The sequence below is a fragment of the Zalophus californianus genome, chromosome X, assembly GCF_009762305.2.
Source record: "Zalophus californianus isolate mZalCal1 chromosome X, mZalCal1.pri.v2, whole genome shotgun sequence".
Lineage (NCBI taxonomy): Eukaryota > Metazoa > Chordata > Mammalia > Carnivora > Otariidae > Zalophus > Zalophus californianus.
Window position 1 is genome coordinate 83,540,985 of NC_045612.1, and position 18,962 is coordinate 83,559,946.

The window sequence follows — 18,962 nt, forward strand, 5'->3', positions numbered from 1 at the left end:
TGGAGTAGAAAAACCTCTCTGAGGTTCAGAGAGGGTGAATGGCCTACCCAAGGTCTCACAGCTGGCTGCTGGTTGAGCCCAGGGTAGAATTCATGTTTGTGTGGCTCCAAGCCCACGTTTCTTCCTTTGTGCTATGTGGCTGGCCCGATGGTTACAAGTGATTGTGGGGCCATTTTCCTGGGGCCCTCCCCAGACATTCCTCTCCCTTTGGGATGTCCCTGCTCTGTGGATTGTCATTTACAGGTCATTCTTGCCAGGGCGTGGTCCTCTGCCTTGGCAGAGCCTGGGCACTGAGGGGTCACCTGTCTTTCCCTCATGGCAGAGTTTGAGGCAGCCCGAAAGCGAGCCAAGAAGGCCAAGCAGGCATTCGAACAGATCAAGAAGGAGCGCTTTGACCGCTTCAATGCTTGTTTTGAATCTGTGGCCACCAACATCGATGAGATCTACAAGGCCCTATCCCGCAACAGCAGTGCCCAGGTAGGCTGGAGTCCCTTACCTAGCTAGCCCCCACCATCACCTTGCCCTTCCTTTTAGGCTTCCTGTCCCTGTCCTCATCTAGACCCAAACCCAGATCCTGACCCATCTGCCTTCTCCCTAGGCCTTCCTGGGCCCCGAGAACCCTGAGGAGCCCTACCTGGATGGCATCAACTACAACTGTGTGGCTCCTGGCAAACGCTTCCGGCCTATGGACAACTTGTCAGGGGGGGAGAAAACAGTGGCGGCTCTGGCCTTGCTCTTTGCCATCCACAGGTAAGGCTGCTCCTCCCAGAGCAGTTGACGGAGAGACTGAACTGAGGCCGCCAGAGGCTCTGGGGCCCAAGGACATGCAGAGATCTGCAGAGGTGAAGATGTTCTGGTGGAATCTGGATTGCGTCCCTGTTTCCCTACCTACTACAGCACATCTGGCCTTGGTTTCCTGGACTTGTCTTTCCCATCCACCCTCATCCACTCAGCATGCCCTCACTGGCCCCTGCATGTATTCAGTCCCACCACCAGGCTTTTGCTTACATGGTTGCTGGCTAATTAGCCCTTTCTGTGCAAATCTAGCTTGACCATCACCACGCCTTCACATCTCATTTTCCTCCTCCTGTTCCTCTAGGAAGCCTGCTTTGACCAGCTGTGGCATACCCTGACCTCCCCCTCCTGAATGCCAGTAGTACTTGAATCTGACCCCCACAACTTAATACTTGATTGTACAGTGTCATTCAGCGAGCATTTCTTGAGGGCTGCTCTGTACCAGACTCTGTTGGGGGATTAGGGACACAGATGTGTCAGACATGGTCTCTGTCCTTGAGGAGCTCATGGTCTAGTGAAAGCCAGATGTGTAAACAGTGAGCTAAGTGTTGTAACCGGGTGAGTGTGTGTGCTATGGATGCACAGAGGAGGGACACCAACCCAATGCGGGGGAGGGTGTGGGTGGCCAGGAAAGGCTTTCGAGGGCAGGTAACACTTGAGCAGGAAATGCAAAGGATGAGTAGAAGTTAGCCGAGACACCAGGAGGCGTTCTAGGCAGTGGGTGCCGCATGTGCCTAGAGGCAGGGAGCCACAACAGCATGGCGCAGGTGGGTGGGGTAGACCTCCAGGTAGCTTGGACAGTGTGGTCAGAGCCTAGGACAGCTTTATCTCCCCAGCCGGTCTGGAAGCTCTGGAGAGAACCATGTCTTCTGGTTCTGTAGGATCCTGGAGCATAAGGTTGGATGCACAGGAGGGTTCAGTTGGTAAACTGGCCTTCCGGGGCTCAGGCAACGTTAAGACCTGAGTTTTTTAGTCTCTGAAGAAGTGGAGGGGGATGCTGGCCTTGTGTGATGGGCCCTGGGGCTATCCTGCCCCACCCCTGCCCCCATCAGTGTCAGCTCACCTACTGGTTCCCTCCCAGCTACAAGCCAGCCCCCTTCTTCGTCCTGGATGAGATCGATGCTGCCCTGGATAACACCAACATTGGCAAGGTGGGTGCAAGGAAAGTGGGGCCCGGGAGGGAGGCCCCTAGGTTGGGGCTGGGTTTCAGGGAGCAACTCCTGAGTGTGCTCTAGCCGTTCCTGCTGCCTGCTCTCTGTGCCCGGGAGGCTGGGCCCAGGGTCATCCATCCACGCCGTGCTAGTCAGTGGCCTCTCAGCCTCTCTTCCCCTTACCCTCCACCCCTTACCCCATCCCTCTGCCTCTGGTTCTGACTGGAAAACACAAGGGAGTCTTAAGGCTTCAGCCCTGCTAAGTGCCTGGCGGCCCCTCCCACAGGTGGCAAATTACATCAAGGAGCAGTCGACTTGCAACTTCCAGGCCATCGTCATCTCTCTCAAGGAGGAGTTCTACACCAAGGCTGAGAGCCTCATTGGAGTCTACCCCGAGGTAGGGCGGGCCTGGCTCAGGAGCCAGCCCCACTCTCCCTGCCTGACTCCCCAGGGCAGGAAGGGAAGGCTGCAGTGGAGGGCCACGGGGGCGGGGGAGCATAGGGACTCAGGTCCTGAACAGCCATCTGGGCTTGTTGGAGCCCTGCCCTAGAGGCTTAGCCTGCCCAGCTGGGCAGGGCTATTGCGTCTGGGGACAGGTGGAAAGGCCAGGCAGAAGAGCCAGACAGCAGAGAAAAGGAGGAGAATGCAGAGGTAGGCAGGGAGAGAAGGCACATGGGACCGAGCACATCCTCTCACACCCAGAGAGAACCATTGCCTGGGCTTTGGGCAGGTATGTAGGGAGGAGGGTTTGAGGCCCCTGGTCCTGGGGCGCTAGACCCCCCGCCTTAATTCTCTCCTTACAATTTCATTTTTCTTTTTCTCCCTCCTCCTTCAGCAAGGGGACTGTGTGATCAGCAAAGTCCTGACCTTCGACCTCACCAAGTACCCAGATGCCAACCCCAACCCCAATGAGCAGTAGCAGTAGTTCTGCCCTCCTGCCCTGTCTGGATCCCTAAGCTGCCCCTCTCCCAATCTCTGGATATTTGGCTCCCAACCTTCCCCTACCTCCCGTCCCTGTTTGGTATAGTCATGGGATTTAGGCACTGCTGTCAAGCATGAAGAGGAACAGAGGTGATGTTAGGTCTGGAGCAAAAATTCCTGAGCTTCAGGGAGCATCCTGGCCTTTGGAAGGAGGTGCTGAGCTGAACTGAGCTGAACAGGGCCATCTGTCCATTCCCTACCTTCCCCTCTCCCAGACCTCCCCCCCTCCCATCACCCATAATCATGGGTCCCTTGGGCCCCTTGCATCTTGCTTGTGTGTGGGTATGTATGTGTGTATATATGTGTCCGCGTGTGTGCATATGGGCGTGCTTGCAAAATAATAAAGATATTGGAGACCCATTTTAGAAGGAGCCTAGGCTGAATTTGATTCCAAGAGAGCTTAGTATGACAGCACCCCAGAGCTGGGCAAAGGTATTCAGGACCTCATAGGAATCAGTCACATGAAGTTGCCCTCATTTACTCATTTGTGTTCTCATTCATTTGTGTATTCGTCAGACATATATTGAGCACCTTCTATTTGTCAGGCTCTATTCTAGAAATACAGAGCTAAATCAGATATGATCTCTACCCTCCTACCGAGGAGATGCAGTGGGTTCATGGTTTCCCATGGTCAGCTGAATCATATTTATAGGTACTTTGAATTTGAGAAGAAGATGATCACCTCCAGGCTTCCTGGAGAAGGTCACATTTGAGCTGAACCTTGACAAATTGGTAGGATTTGGTTGGGCACTAGGAGCAGAGCCTGGGCTCTGGGGACAGACATTTGTGGGTTCTAGTCCTTTTTTTAAAATCACTTACTAGTTTGATGTTGGGCAAGTCATTTGACCTTTCTGTGCCTCAGTTTCCTCATCTGTAAAATGGGGCTAACAATATTACCTACCTCATAGGATTTAATGATGTCAAGCTCCTCACTGGGGGCCTTATCCCTGCTTGGAGCCCACTAGGTGCCGACCCCTCAGAATATAAGCCTTCTCATACCTAGACCCCTGAGGGCTCTAATCCCAATTGTTGGGGACAGAAGGAACCTCCAAATATGGGAGATGCTAAATGCCTTGGTTACTGAGAAAGTTCCAGGGCACCAATGGGGTTTACCCGGTAAGTGAAGGGCCTAACGAAGCCTATAGCTTCAGTCATGTAACCAGGTGCCTGGGCCCCAACCCAGGTCATGAGGAAGTCGGGGAGAGGTAGCCTGGGCCACATCCCGGCCGAATGTGTGTGAAGTTCCCTCTGGGAACTAACCCGTGTCAGCTGCAGGGACCGTGCAGAGGCAGCAGAGTCTGCTGCCATGAGGTCAGCCTTTGCTCATTCATATACACTGTCAGACCATCACCTTGTCCCGATTGTATACTGCATTGTTGTTTCTTCAAAGTTAAATCTGTTCTAATTACTCAAGTGACGCATGAATCCATTCTCTAAGACGTTAGATTTATAAGTAGAGCTAGCCTTGTTTGACTACCATTGCCCCTCCCCCTCTAAACTGCTGTTATGTTTGTTGTACATCCATCTAGACTGTTTTAAGACTTTGACATATATGAGCTCATTGAAAATATTGTGTATTTAATACAAATGGTATATTGAGTTCTGCAATTTGCTTTCTTCGTTTAACAGTGTTTTTGAGATCTGTGCATGTTGTTTTTGCTAAATGTAGATTCAATTCATCCTTTGTAATTGCCGTATGGAGTGCCATCATATGACTCGTATCACATCGTACCCTTTTCTTTTGTGATAGCTAGTTAAGACTGTTTTCTCTTTTTGCTATTACAAAATACGACACAGGAACATTTGTGTGTGTGTATGTGCCCGCGCGCGCATGTGTGCGCGCGCGTGCGTATATGAGTTTATCTAGGGTTGCTTCCTAGAAGTTGAATTGCAGAGTCATAGACTATTTATATTTTTGTTTTAAATAGATACTTCCAAATTGCCCTCCTGTACTATTTACTCGATATTTTTCTTGAGGTTGTCTTAGGTGTAACGTTGTTATCTACTTCAGTTTCATCCTAAGTAGTGATATCCGTGAAACCACGGGTTTGATGTGCTAATTATGTATTTTTCTAATACATATTAAAAGGCATAACTCAAAATAAATTTGTCTGTGTTCAACCAAAGAAGTCACATACCACCAGTGGTACATGTGCTGAAGTTTGGGAAATGCTGGCATATCTGAAAGCACAATTTGGGAGTCGCCCTGGTTCAAATCCTAGCTGTAGAAACTTGAGCTCATTACTTCACCTCCCTGAATCTCAGTTTCCTCACGTAGAGAAGGACTTAATATGTGCCCTACTTTGCAGCAATGTAGGGAAGATGAAGTGTGCTGGAAGCAGTTTGGCTGGCACCTAGATCATCACAGGCCTTTCAGGGTAGCAATCACTATTCTCCCCACTTTACAGATGAGGAAACTGAGGCCCAGGAAGGTTAAGTGACCCAGCTACCAGGTAACAGTAAGGATTTGAACCCAGGCCCCCCCCGATTCAGTCTTGTGCTTTCTCCACTACAAGGGTGGTTATCAACCTTGGCTGTGCACCAGAATCACTTGTGAAGATTTTTCTTTTTTCCTTTTTAAAAATCAAAGCAATATATACACTGGTTAGGAAGTAAAATAGTACAGAAGGGCTTATAATGCAAAGCAGCTGTTCCCTGCTGCACCCCCACATCCAAAGGGTGTGGAGCTCCTTGCTCTGGTCCCGCCCCTGGAAATATAATTCAGTAGGTGTGGATAATAATCTGGATAACTAATTCTTACCTCACAGGGTGGAAAGGATTAGATGAGATGCCTTGGACTAAAGCCCTGGCCCACAGGGACGCAAGTGCTGCAGAGGACTTAGGTCCTGGGGCTCAGAGAGGTGAGAGGCTTTGTCCTAGATCCCAGTGGTTCATTGGCAGAACCTAGACTTCAACCGGGAGGGATCTCTGTGCTTGCCCAGTGCTTTCCCACTGTGCCACACTGCCTTCTATCATCACAAAGGAACCACGTGTTCAGTGAAGGCTGTGCTCAGGTGAGAGCTGACGCCACAGTGTGTTTCCAGGAGTAAGCTGGATCCAAATAGAATCCCTAGGGCTTGTTGGAGGACACTAGGTTGACTCCCTTATACTCTGGACCCAGAAGCCTTGGTCTAGGGAGTTGAAGAGTGCTCCGTGACCATGTTTACCTTTAACTGGGCACTTCACTCTGGGAATCACTGTGTTGCCCACCAGGGACACAAACATGAGTCAAATCTTTACCCTGCCTTTGAGGAGCTCACTAGGGGAGGCGATTCATAGAACAGCTGTTAACCATGTAGTCTGATAGCCCTCTGACAGGAGCATGGAAGAGGAAGGGCCTGTAGCTTATGTAGAGGTTCAGGGAAGGCATCCTCTAGTCTAGGAGGTGACACCTGAGCTGAGTCTTGAGAGACTTGTAGGAATTACCCAGTTGAAATGGAAGGAATTTCCAGGTAGTGGGGACAGTATGCACAAAGACCTGAAGGCAAGAAACAGCAAAATAGTTCAGAAGTACCAAAACAAGGTTTGACAGTTCAGATTTATCTCATGAGACATTGTGGTTCCCAAACTGGCTGTGCACCAGAACCACGTGTAGCATCCCAGGCCCCAGCCTCTCAAAATTTGGTTTTTGTAACTGGGGTGAGGCCTCAGGATCTTGAGTGCTTAGAAAAATGAGCACATGACTGTAGGGTGCAGCCAGGTTTGGGAACTGTGGGAACCATGGGATGGTTTTAAGCAGGGGAGACGCTGGGTCAGATGCAAATTTAATAAACCTCTTTATGGTCAGCCACTGGAAATGGATTAGGTTAAATGTGCATACTGTATGCTCCCATGCCTGTAGTTTCCCTGTTGGCTCAATTTCTCACACTGTGTGTTTGAATAAGCTGAACGCACCACAGGGATGGGCCTGGGGTTATCTTGCTACTGGCATATCCCCAGCAAAAAGCACAGTGCCTGACCCAAAACAGGCACCCAATAAATAGTTTTTGAGTGAATGAATGCGTGAGTGAATGCATTTGTGACGGAGAATGGAGACAGGGAGATCAGCTAGGAAGCTTTTGAAAAGCCCGGGAGGCCTACCCAGGGGCAAGGGCAGTGGGAATGGATTGGAGGCAATAAAAGTGTGAGCCAGACTTGGTGATTGAGGATTACTGGATGTGGAGGGTGACTGAGAGGATAGAATGCGTGCCCATTAGTAGCCCAGGTTCCTACCCTATCCCAGTCATTCTCTTTCTTCATCCAAGTCAGAATCTCCTTCCAGCCTCAGCCACTGGAATTCCTCCCTCAAGTTAGTTTTTTAAACGTTCTGTGTGCTGTGTGGTCCCCACCCTCCCCTCCCTTCCTCCCAGCCATTGATCCATTCATCCAGTTCAATAAATCTTGGCTAAGCACCTCCTGTATGCAGTGAGGCTCTTCCAAGCCAGGACTCTGACTCCCTCTTTCCTACCTCAAGAGATGTTTTTGAGGGCTTCCCCAGGTAAGACTCCCATTCCTTAGACAGTAACCTAAAGTGAGATGCCCAGATGTCAGACCCTGTAAGGGAACTTACAGACTTTGTCCAACCCCCTCCTGAGGCCCTGGGAGGGGAAGGAACTTGCCCAAGGTCCCATTACTAGAAAGTGTCGGAGCCAGAACTGGAACCTGAGTTCCCTTTCCCCATCACCACTAGAGCCTTGATCTCTCCCATCACAGATCAGGACAGGCAGAAGTGGCCAGGGAGAAGGTGGGACTAAGGTTGGCCTTGAAGGTCAGTGTACTGGACAGGCCAAGCAAGAAGCTTGCCAATTACACTGCCCCCTTCTGGAAACCCTCAGCAAACCTGCCATGCCCACAGTCCCTTCTAAGGGGTTTCTTAAGCACGAGTTGCCATGCTCTGTACCATGTGACCTCACAATCCTGGCCACAAATGGTTTGGGATAGTATGTGACTCAAGGACAGCCAATCTCTAGGCTATAGCCTATTAGGTGGACGGATATAAGAACTCCACCTCATAGGGATGGCCTGTATCAAATGGCCTCCAGGGAGGCTAAACGTGAGGCATTCGGAAGTGAACAATTAATTAGCATTTAGCAAGACAGAAGTGGTGGTGGATGAGGGGTGCCAGAAGCTGAACAGCAAAAGCAAGGAGAAAGCTGCAGGGACCATGAAACATTTATATCATGAGAACACGGGGCCACAAGGTAGCAGAAGCCATGAAGCAGCAAGACAACAATGGGCCAAAAGGACACAGAAGCCATGAAGCAATAGGAGCCACAATGTAGCAGGAGCCACGAGGAACAGAAACCATGAGACAAAATCCTGAATGTGAGATCCACAAAGCAGCAGAAGGCTTGAACAGACAAGATCCACGAGGCAGCAGAAGCAATGAGACTCTCAGAGCCACAAGGTAGCAAGGCAACAGGAATCGAAGAGGCTGCAGGAATGACAGCAAACAGAAGCTGCAACACAAGAGAAGCCCTGGATGAACTAGAACCGAAGCCCCAGAAGCCAGGAAGCTGCAGGAGCCAGGAGGCCAAGAAGCTGTGAGGCCCCCGAAGGCCAAGTGCTAGCGAGGAGGGTAGCAGGAAAAAAAAGAAAGAAAGGTAGTCTAAGTAGCAGTAGGAGGAGTATAAATACAGCCAGAAAGAAGTTGAGTCACCATTTTGGGAAGCACTAGAGAAGGGAGCAACAGATGCCTGCAGCTGAGGGGGTGACAAGATAAGCCAGGCTCTAGAGCTGCTTTGGATCATGAACCATTTTTGAGTTTCTGTTCCTCCATGAGGCTGCCTGTGTAGCTGTTTTTGTCTTCCTTATTTCCCTATGAATGCTTCAATAAATCTCCATCACTAACCTGAGTGTGTCTGTTCTTGTAATCTAAAAGAAGTTAACACTGTGGTGTGCACTATAGATGGGTGGAAAGCAGGGCAGAAGGTCTTCCAGGTGGGTTTTAAACAAGACACAGGTGGGAATTCACTCATTCTTTCTCTCACATCCTCACTGGCACAGCACTTCTCATTCATTTACGTACTGGCTTCTTTTTCTCATTCATCCACTCATCGTCCATTTGTTCACCTATTCCATGGAGAACTCACTCATTTTCACATATTAACTCCTGCACTCAGGCAGTGATATAAGCATTCACTCATTTGTTAGCTCATTTGTTCTTCTCGATCCACTCAGTCATCATTTTTGCACCCGTTTGGTCCACAAGCATACATTGAGTTCCTGCATCATGCTAGGTTCTGGGGATGAGATATACTCCCCGAATTCTAGGAACTCATAGTTTAATTGGGGACGCAGATAAGTAAGCAGGTGAGTGCACCAAAGGCGAGAGATTATACAGCAGAAATCTAGATGAGGCAGGGTGAGACTATAGGACCATTCCTCTGTGGGGTGGGGAAGGATGGAGGGAGTACTCAGGCAAGCCTTTATAGAGAAGGGGCGTTTGAACTGAATCTTGAAGGAAGAGTTGGTGTTTACCATGTAGAAAGGGGCTATAGAACGTTCCAAGCAGAAGAGCTGCCTAAGCAAAGTTCTTTGAAGAGTGTGGAAGTGCATGGATTTTGGGGGGAATGGGCATTGTCTCATGTGGTGGAAGAAGTGGCGGAAGCCAGGCAGTTGAGCTTAGCTTTGACCCTATGGGCAATGGGAAGCTGTAGAAGGGTTTGAAGCAGGGAAGTGACGGAGTCAGATTGGTATTTTAGGAAGATCACTCCGGTGATTTTCACACCGGTGAAAGATGGTTGCAGGCATGAGATACTGACCCAAGTAATATACTTGGAGAGAGAACATGTGTCATAATTTGAGCCACGAATGAAGACTTCAGAGTCCCTGAGGAGAGGAAAAAGTTCTACCAGGGGACCAAGGAAGACTTTTTGGAGGAGGAATTTGAGCTGAGCCTTGAAAAATAAATAGGATCCCAACTGATAGAGATGAGGAGTAAGGGCTTTCCAGGCCTGGGAGATGAAAACAAGCCAGGAGGTGGGGGTAAATAAGGCGACTGCAGACTAACAAAGCTTGCAGTTTGACTGCGGAAGAGCTGCATGTAAGGGAGAGCCAGGAAGGGAGACTGCAAGTTTCCCGAAGTTTATTCTATTCTGCTGCCATTAGGTCTGCAGGAACAAGGGAATTTGGAGGGAGGAAGTGGTGGGCAGGAGTGTCCTTTTTCTGTGTTTTTAAAAATTAAATACATGTTCATTTTAAAATAGAAGTAATGTAGGCACATTATTTAGAAGACAAATCAATAAACTTAAATCAGTTACAAAAGGTCATGAAAAGTGAGTTCTACAGCCCCACTCCCACCCTACCACTTTTCATTATTAGCAACCACTTTCAGTTATTTCTTCTGATTGTGACCTCCATATCTAAATATTGTATTATGTGAGCATTTGTCTTTTAGCAATTTCAGACATTAATCCATTGGTGTCCTGCTATGACGAATGATTTAGATCACACCAAGTTCGACTCTTGTCTTCCCCACTTCTCATATAATTTAGTTTCTGTACTACTTTTCTGAATTTAAATAACACCTTTATTTCATTTTCCATGACTTAGAGGCAATATTTCTTGACCAGAACTTTTGTTAGATGAGAATGTCTTTTCTTTTTTGCCCCCTTCTCCACTGTCAACCTCCCCAACTTCTGTCATCTGGTCTTATATATTGTCAAAGTTGATAACATTGAATTCTGTAATCATGAGTAAGGTTTTTTTGGTATGCGTGTTGTCTGTAGTTTGATAGTTTGATTTGAAAAGTTGAAAAGTGGTAAGCAATTAATATGACTAAATATTGTTCACTGAAGAAGCCATTTAATGTACTTTTTATAATTTTTCCTTGTAGTTTTTCATTTTTTCCCTCAAGTTTCTAATTCTCTTTTTATCTTTCGCTGTTTTACTTTATAATATGTTCCAATTTTTTTCTTCTCAAAAATCTCTATTACATTAAATATTCCATCAAGCCTACTTTTTTTTTCCCCCTCCAGGATACCTTCTTCCTGGAGCCCCCTTATACTCTTTCTCAAATCTGAACTAGTTGCTCTCTAGCCCTGATGCATGGGCTGTCATTTCAGGACCTTCCTTCACTGCTTTCCTTGCTTAGATCCACTATTTGCTGGCTCCCAGGGTTTTTGTTTTGTTTGTTTATTTTTTTGTCATTGTTTTGATGGAGCACATCCTCAAGTAACTTTCTCAGAAAAGTTTGTAGGAGTTAGACTTCCCGAGTCTTTGCATGTCTGAAAATAAATTTATTCCATCTTTATATTTGGCTATAAAGTTTGAGGTTCAACATCATTTCCCCACAGAACTTTGAAGGCATTGCTCCACTTTCTTCTAGTGTCAAATTTTGATGAGAAACAGTCTGATAACAAACAGTCTGAGTCTCATGGCTTTATAGGTAACTTTCCGTACATCTTTGTTTTTTCCCCCTCCTTCCAGGATCTCAATGACACAAATATTAGATCTTTTGTTACAGTTTCACAGATCCCTAAGGTTCTGTTCACTATTTTTTCCGGTCTGTTTTCTCTTTGTTTTTCAGATTGGGTAATTTCTATTGTTCTGTCTGCAAGTTGATGTTAGCCCAATCCATTGAGGTTTTTGTTTTGGTTATTGTATTTTTCACTTCTAAAATTTCCATTTGATTCTTCTTTTTATCTTCTGTTTCTTTGCTGACAGTTTCTATTTTTTAATTTGCTTTAAGCATGTTGTTAATTGTACGTTGAGGCATTTTTGTGATGGCTCCTTAAAAACCTTTGTCAGATAATTTTTAACATATCAGTGTTGGAGTCTAATGAGTGTCTTTTCTCATTTCACGTTGAGATGTTCTTGGTATGATGAGTAATTTTCTGTTGAAACCTGGGCATTCTGTTCAGCTTGCTTCCTCAGACACTGTTCCAGCAGTGAAAGAGGGGACACTGCCTCATTACTGCCAGGCGGGCATGGAAGTCTAGGATTCCCCACTCAGTCTCTGTCGACAATCCAGAAGGAGGGTTTCCTCATTATTCTTCGGTGGGGAGATGGGAGTTGCTGCTCCCTACTCAACCTTCTCTGATACCACCCCAGCAGGAGGGGAGAGGAGTGACTTTTGAGAGCCAGCGAGGGTAGAAGTCTAAGCTCCCCACCTGGCATTTGCTGGTGGGACCACTGTTTTCTGTAGTGTTGGGCAGGAGTGGAGTTATCTAATTGACACTTTCTCTAGCACCAAGTCTGGGGTGTGCAAGTCAAAAAGCAAACCGAGGGAACTCACCCCTGTGTCACTTCTCTGCACCAAGGTCTCTAGCATGTTTGCCTTCTCTTCACTTCTCAGAGTCTTCTTAGGTTTATATACAATGCCCCAGGATTTTAGCTGTAGTTGGGGAGAGAAATAGGGAAAAGTACTCTCCACCCACCTACCTGCCCCCACTTTAAATAGTTATTTTTTAAAAAATTATATTCTTGGTGTTCTGAAATTTTATAATTATGTGTTTAGGTTTGGGGATTTGTCATTCATTATGTTGGTCACTGGTAGGTTCCTTCATTCTGAAGTTCTTTAACTCTAGGGAATTCTCTTATTTGTTTAATACATTCCTCCCTTCCGATTTCTTTGTTCTCTCTGGGAACTCCTTCTGAATTGATCTTTTGTAGTTTTTATTTGTTCTCTCCCTCAATCTCGTTTTCCCTCCCTCGCTTCCTAGTTCTCTCCTGCTCTTCCTTTTGGGAGAAGATTGAACTTTTATTTTTCAACTCTTCTATCTCCACTTCTTTTCATTTTGACAATAAATTTAAAAAATTTCCAAATATCCATTCATGTTCCTTTTCCTTTCTTACAGCATCCTGTTCTTGTTTAATGGATGCACTAGTAGCTTGACTCTCTGGGTACAATAGAGGTATTTTTTATATATTTTTTCTTTTTTTAAAAAATATCTGTTTCCTTTGAGGTTCGTTTTACCCTGTTTGCTTATTTTGGTCTCTCTTAATTTGCGGTCATTTCTCAAATGCCTGGTAATCCATGGTCATATACTCATATTTAGGAATGTAGCAACAAATACTTGATTGGAAGCTCTGTGTATGGGGGACAGTGCTAGTTGACTGGTGGCTTCCCTTTAAGATGATTGGAGGAGAACATGACTGCTATGCTGCAGAGTCCCCAAATGCCAGAATACAAAGATCTTTTCTCTGAGGTTGTTCGGTTTCCTTAGTTAAGAACCCTCCGGGTTTTGCCTAATGGGTAGACACTTGGCTGCTGTGAACTGTACACAAGGGGTGGGTTAATGGTTAGATATACAGCCTTCCAATTAATCTCCCTGTTTTCAGCCCAACATCTCACTCCCACTTTATATCATACCTGGCATTGTTAAGACCCAAGACACTCCAGGCTTCTGCAAAGAAAGATCAACTCCTTCCTCGATGGCATCATCTCCATGCATACTCCAGGCTATGGCTTCCTCCACCATGCTCCATCAGTTACCATTCCTCCATTACTTTCTATCTTCCAAAAATGTGTTGAAATCTCTCTTTTGCTGATGGACCTGCTCTCATTCTCTTCATCATTGTGTTTTTATACCTTTTTTTAAATTCCTTTACTATCATTTTAACAAGGTCTCAGGTGGGAGTGGAGATAAACACATGGTAAGTCTGCCATCTTGACCTGGAAATCTGGTCGATAACGGTTTGTTTTTAATTTTTCTGGTAATTTTCTTAATATCTCTAAATAATATGCAGATTTTTCTGTTTATCAACTTATTTATCACTTTTAGACATTGTCTGTTGACTTCCTGCTATTTAAATCACCCAATGACCCTCCTCCTGTGCACCCAATATAGCTCTATTATTAATTATATATTCTCTATTCCTTACCTTTGTACCTTTAAATAATAGACTTATACTCCTTTCAGCCTCTCAACTTCTGTCATTTATACTTTTATATTAATAAGATTAATAACATTTACATTCTGGTCTGTAACCATAATTAAGTCATCCATACTTAGCCGACAGATCATTCTAAAAGTTTAAAGTCAATAAAGTGTTTATGTTATTATAATTATGTAAATGTTGTTCCCTGAAGCTCCAATTAGTGTACTAGGATTACATTTCTTTTCTTATGCATTTTTTTCCCTGGAGTTTCTAATTGCCTTTCTTTTTTCCTTGCATTGTCTGACTTTATCTCCTTCTTAAGTTGTTCCAAATTCTCAAGGAAAGTATAAAATCATTTGAATCCCCTTTTTTCCCAGATACCTTCCTCCTGGAGCCCTCCGTCTTCCTGCTCCAATTTGGACTGATTGCTCTGTAGGCCTGCAGCACAACTGTCATCCTGGGACGTCCCTTCATTACTCTTCTGGGCTGGACCCAATCTTTCCTGGACCCCATATCTTCCTCTTTCTTAGTTTACTCCTTTGTAGTGGACTTTGTGGTTGTTTTCCAGCATCCATTCCTCTCCTCCCCCATTGTATGACAACTATACAATTTGAGTGGGGTTGACCCCACTGCCAGCTCTAGGTATAGTCCTTTATTGGTATAAACCAATCTGAGTGTCACGCCCCCTTGCCACAGTGATGATTGGTTCAGGGATGATCCAGTCACACTGAAGTTTAGGACTTTTGTTCAGTTTTTGAGGGAAGAGGTGGCCTATCTTCCCTTGGATATGACCAAAGAAGCATGTAGCAAAGAAGCATGCAGAAGGCCTACCTGAGGATGGAGCTGACAAATGGAGAAAGCAAAAGAACCACAGAGAAATGGAACCATATTCCTGATCATACCATGCCTGAAGTCTTCCCTGCCTACGAACTTCTCCCAGTTAAGTGAGCCAATAAATTACGTTTGTTATTTAAGCCGGCTTGAGTCGAGTTTTATATTGCTTGCACCTGAAAGCATTCTTACACTTTTTTGCTGTCTCCTTTTAGAGAGGGAATGAGTGTGTTTTGGGTTATATGAGGCACTAAGGGTAAGTGGAAGCATTTTTGTAGAGTAACTTTGGGAAGAAGGGTGTATGTGGATGTTCGGCAACCAAAAAAGTGAACTCTACCAGCTGCCTGGCATCTAAATCCTCATCCTGTTTGGGAGATTCCCCACTCCCGTGAGTCCTGGTGGGAGGCAGGGCTCCACTTCCTACTGTGGAAACTGAAGGAGGTCAGAAACTTCCTTTCCCTACCCACCAGGCAACAAGGGTTGAATACTCTGTTCATGGCCTTGAATCTAGAGTCAGCAGTACAAGGGAGACAGGAATATACAAAATTAACATATGGATGATAGATTAGGAGAATATATTTGCAATGTGCAAAAGTGGCAAAAGATTAATAACTAGAAAAAGAAGATAGTAAACCTAATAGGAAAATGGGCAAATGATACAAAGAGTAACTGACAGGAGAATCTTGAATTTACACAAGGGGAAACTTGAATATATTAAGACATTTTCAAATGCACTAATAATTAGAAAGATGAAAATTAAAATAACAAATTGCTACAAGAATGACAACATGCAGAAAGTCAGGTATTATCAAATACTGATGAAGATGTGAGGAAAATTGTGGGTGGGAGCATGAACTGATACAGGTATTCCAGAGATTAATTTGGCAGTACTTCCTGAGGTTCAGTCTGTGTAGATCCTACAACATAGAAACTGCACTCCTGAATATATATCCCTAGGAAATTCTCACACAGGTCCTTAAGGAAATATAGTTGAGGTTGTTTGTTCTAGCGTTGTTTGTGTTTAGTGAGGAATTGGGAGCAATTTAGGTGTCCATCACCAAGGGACCAGTTAAGCAAACTGGTATATTTATAGGATGAGAAATATAAAACAATAAAAAGAAATGAGCTAAATTTACTATAGCCATACAGATAGGTCTCCAAAGTCTAGCATTGAGTGAAAAGGTAAAAACAACATGAGATTTACAGCAGAACACCATTTACGTAGTCACACAACCCTGTCTGTTTTCATGGGTATGCATATATCTAAGTAAACATATGGAAGATGGCTTGGAAGTGTATAAACATGAAATACACTCGAGTAGCTCACTGAGGTGGGCTGTAGAATGGGAGTGGGGATGGGAACTGAAAGGGAAAAATAATAATACAATGAAATAAAGCAAAAGAGGGGCCTTGAATGAACAGAGGAAAATAACATGCCATGGATTGAAGAGCATGAGTAAGACAATGCCGAAGTTGACCACAAATAACTGGGACTAGACAGGAGGGCTAGAGTTCATCCATAGTGGTGTGTGGTGGTAGGATGACATCCAGGGGTTGCAGCAGTGGGGGTAGCAGGACCAGTGGCAGCATTGTAACATGGCTGTTCACTGAGGGTGGCCTTAGCTGTGGCTTCCGTGTCTCCAGGCTTCTGTGAACTACATGATAACCTAGTAATAAGTCCCTTTTCTCCTTAAGTTAACTAGAGTCAGTATCTGTTACTGGCATCCAAGAATCCTGACTGAGACGTCATGCATTTGGTTGGAGAACATCCTCAAGTAACTTCTTGAGAAAGGTAAAATTTGGGGTCTTTGCATGTCTGAAAATGTAGCATTATTTTATCTTCATATGTGGATGATAGTTGGGCTTTAGAAGTCTATGTTCAAAATATTTTTTCTTCTGCATTTTGAAGGTACTGCATTTAGCGTGTAGTGCTGCTGATTAGAAGTTGTGTGCTAATATTCTCATTCCTTTCTTGGTGACGTTTTCCTCACCTCTGGAAGCATACTGTTTTCTTCCATTGTGTTTTTGAAATATCACAATGATGAGCATAGGAGTGTGTTTTTTTTTCCCCCATCTGTTTTGCTGGGCACCTGGTGGTTGGGCTCTACCAATCTGAAGACTCATTCCTCTCCTCTGAGAAATCACACTGTTTTCTTTCTTCGTTAATTTTCTGTCCTTTATTTTCTCTGTTCTCTCATTCTGGACCTCTTAGTAGTTGGGTGTTGGATCTCCTGGATGATTGTCTTTGTCTTTTTATTTTCTCTCATATTTTTCATGTCTTTGTTTTTTTATTCTGCGGTCTGGGACATTTTCTTGAATGTATCTTCTGTTGTACTTTTTTTTTTTATTTTGGCAGTCATTTTAAATTTCTAAGCTCTCTTATTCTCCAAAGATGCCTTTTTCATAGCATCCTTTTCTTTAATGGATGCAGTATCTTCTGTGTGTGTGTGCTTAATAGAGCTTTACTGGAGTCTTTGGGATTACATGATAATTACCAAGTCAGGGAGGAAAATTGTAAATGAATATCAAATGTTACCTCTCCAAGAGAATGGCGCCCATGCCCCTCTGAACGGGGCTGCATCCTGGCTGTCCATCTTCTTAACCCCCAGCACTGATACCATGTGTGGGCAAGATGATCATCCAACAACTGGATGGTTTTTGGCCATGTGCTCAGATCTCCAGCTCTCACCTTGTCATCAGAGAGAGGAGGTCATTGTTCTGTTCCCCACTCCCAGGCCTACAAGAGGCAATCAGAATAGTCAGCAGCACATCTCACAGAGTGGATTGTTTTTAACATCAAATAATATATATGGTGAAAATGACAATCCTGTCTAGTTCCTTTTTTGCAACCTTTTCTTCAACAGAAGCCAATAGCAATCCAAGCCGGCATCTCTCTTGATGTGGTCCAAACTGAGTTGTCTCCTGTGAGCAAAGATCTGGGCAAAGATATGCACACGTATCTCTCAGGAACAAATAATTTTCAGGGACGGTCCAGTCCAAACCCATGTTTGGGATAAAAAACAAACTGAGTGGAAGCAGAATGCTGTTAAAGGACACCCAAATTATGTCACTGCTCAGAACATTTAACATTTGAATCAGAGTGGATGACATTTGCTGAATGCTTACTCTGTACCTGGCACTCAAATTACCTTCATTTCGTGAAGAAGGAAAGTGAGGCTTCCAGGTGTCACTCAGTCAGGGTCACAGAGCTAATAAATGGCAGACAGGAAATTGCGCCAGGACTGTGTAACCACAGCCACCCCATGCAAGTGCTACACGGTGTTGTACTGGTTTCCACCAGTCACGTTACGGTTAATGGTGATAGCACAATTCTCTCTAAGATCAGGGGGTGGATACCTGAGATACCTTAGTCTAAGTAACAAACTTATTCTGCTAAATTTGCTTCCAAGGTGAATTGATGTCCTTTCCTCTGGAGACAGAATACTGCTACCAGCTTTTGTTTGTTTTTAATATGTTTCTTTCAGAGAAACCATAACACTTTATTTCTAAATTTTATTTTTTCATCAAAGTAACACTTGCATATGCTTAAAACAATACAGAATTGCTGAAGAGCTCACAAGAAAACCCAGCAATACGCTGTCTCCTCCCACTGCAAGCCCCTGCTTCCCAGAGGCAACTACATGAAAGGATTTTACCAGTCTTTGGCTGTTTCTTCTGGCATTTACCACTCCCAGCCCCCTTCCCCTTTGTCATCTCCCAGTCAGAGGATGAAGAGCCAGATACTTTCTTAAGCTTCCTTGCAGCTAGAGAAGGTTATATGTCCCAGTTACAGCCCTGAGAGGTTTGCTGCGGCGGGGCGGGGGGGAGGCGCTTCTGGAAAGGCTTTTGCTTTCCGAGACACGCAGAGCTGACACTGTCCCTTTCCTTCTTCTCTCTGCCTTGATTAGAGTTGTGCTGCCTGGAGCTGTGACAGCAATCTTGTGACAGTGAGGGGATGAACATGAGGGTGAAGACGCAACACATGAAGGAAGAAAAAGTTAGAGCCTGGTTCCCTGATGGCATCATTGAGCAGTTGAACCCATGCCACGCTGTTGTTAATAATAAATTAACTTCCTTAAAAATAAATAAATGAAGGAATAAATAAAGCCATATGTGTTCAAGGCACTGTCATGTTGGTTTTGTGTTGCTTGTAGCTGAAAGGATTTTTAACTGAAGGACCACCATGTTTCTATATAATATGTTTATACTATTTCTTTTTTTTATTGAAGTATAGTTGACATACAATATTATATGTCTACTATTTCTTAACTTAGCAATTTGAGACATTATCTCTTGACATCTCCTTATAGAAGAGCATTTTATCCCCCTCCACACACACATCCCTATATCCCCTCCCTTTACTCGTCCAGTATGTTTATATCCCAATTTCTAGTAAATCAG

At 44.9% G+C, this 18,962-nt stretch overlaps 1 protein-coding gene across 3 annotated transcripts in view; it reads left to right on the plus strand.

The window, feature by feature from the left end:
* The window catches only part of SMC1A (structural maintenance of chromosomes 1A), a 48,535-nt gene extending 29,857 nt beyond the window's left edge, over positions 1–18,678 (plus strand). The window contains exons 21-27 of one of the 3 annotated variants that reach the window (XR_003522528.2): positions 323–477; positions 599–750; positions 1,877–1,946; positions 2,233–2,343; positions 14,108–14,674; positions 16,257–16,353; positions 18,470–18,678. Coding sequence is in view for 1 of the 3 variants with exons in the window: in XM_027607653.2 (XP_027463454.1) it covers positions 323–477; positions 599–750; positions 1,877–1,946; positions 2,233–2,343; positions 2,782–2,865 (572 nt within the window). In the remaining 2 variants the exon portion in view is untranslated. Of the gene's footprint in view, positions 1–322; positions 478–598; positions 751–1,876; positions 1,947–2,232; positions 2,344–2,781; positions 8,757–14,107; positions 16,354–18,469 lie in introns of those variants that run through there. The other 2 variants (XR_003522527.2, XM_027607653.2) reach the window with 2 other exon arrangements.
* The last annotated feature ends 284 nt before the right edge of the window (positions 18,679–18,962 follow it).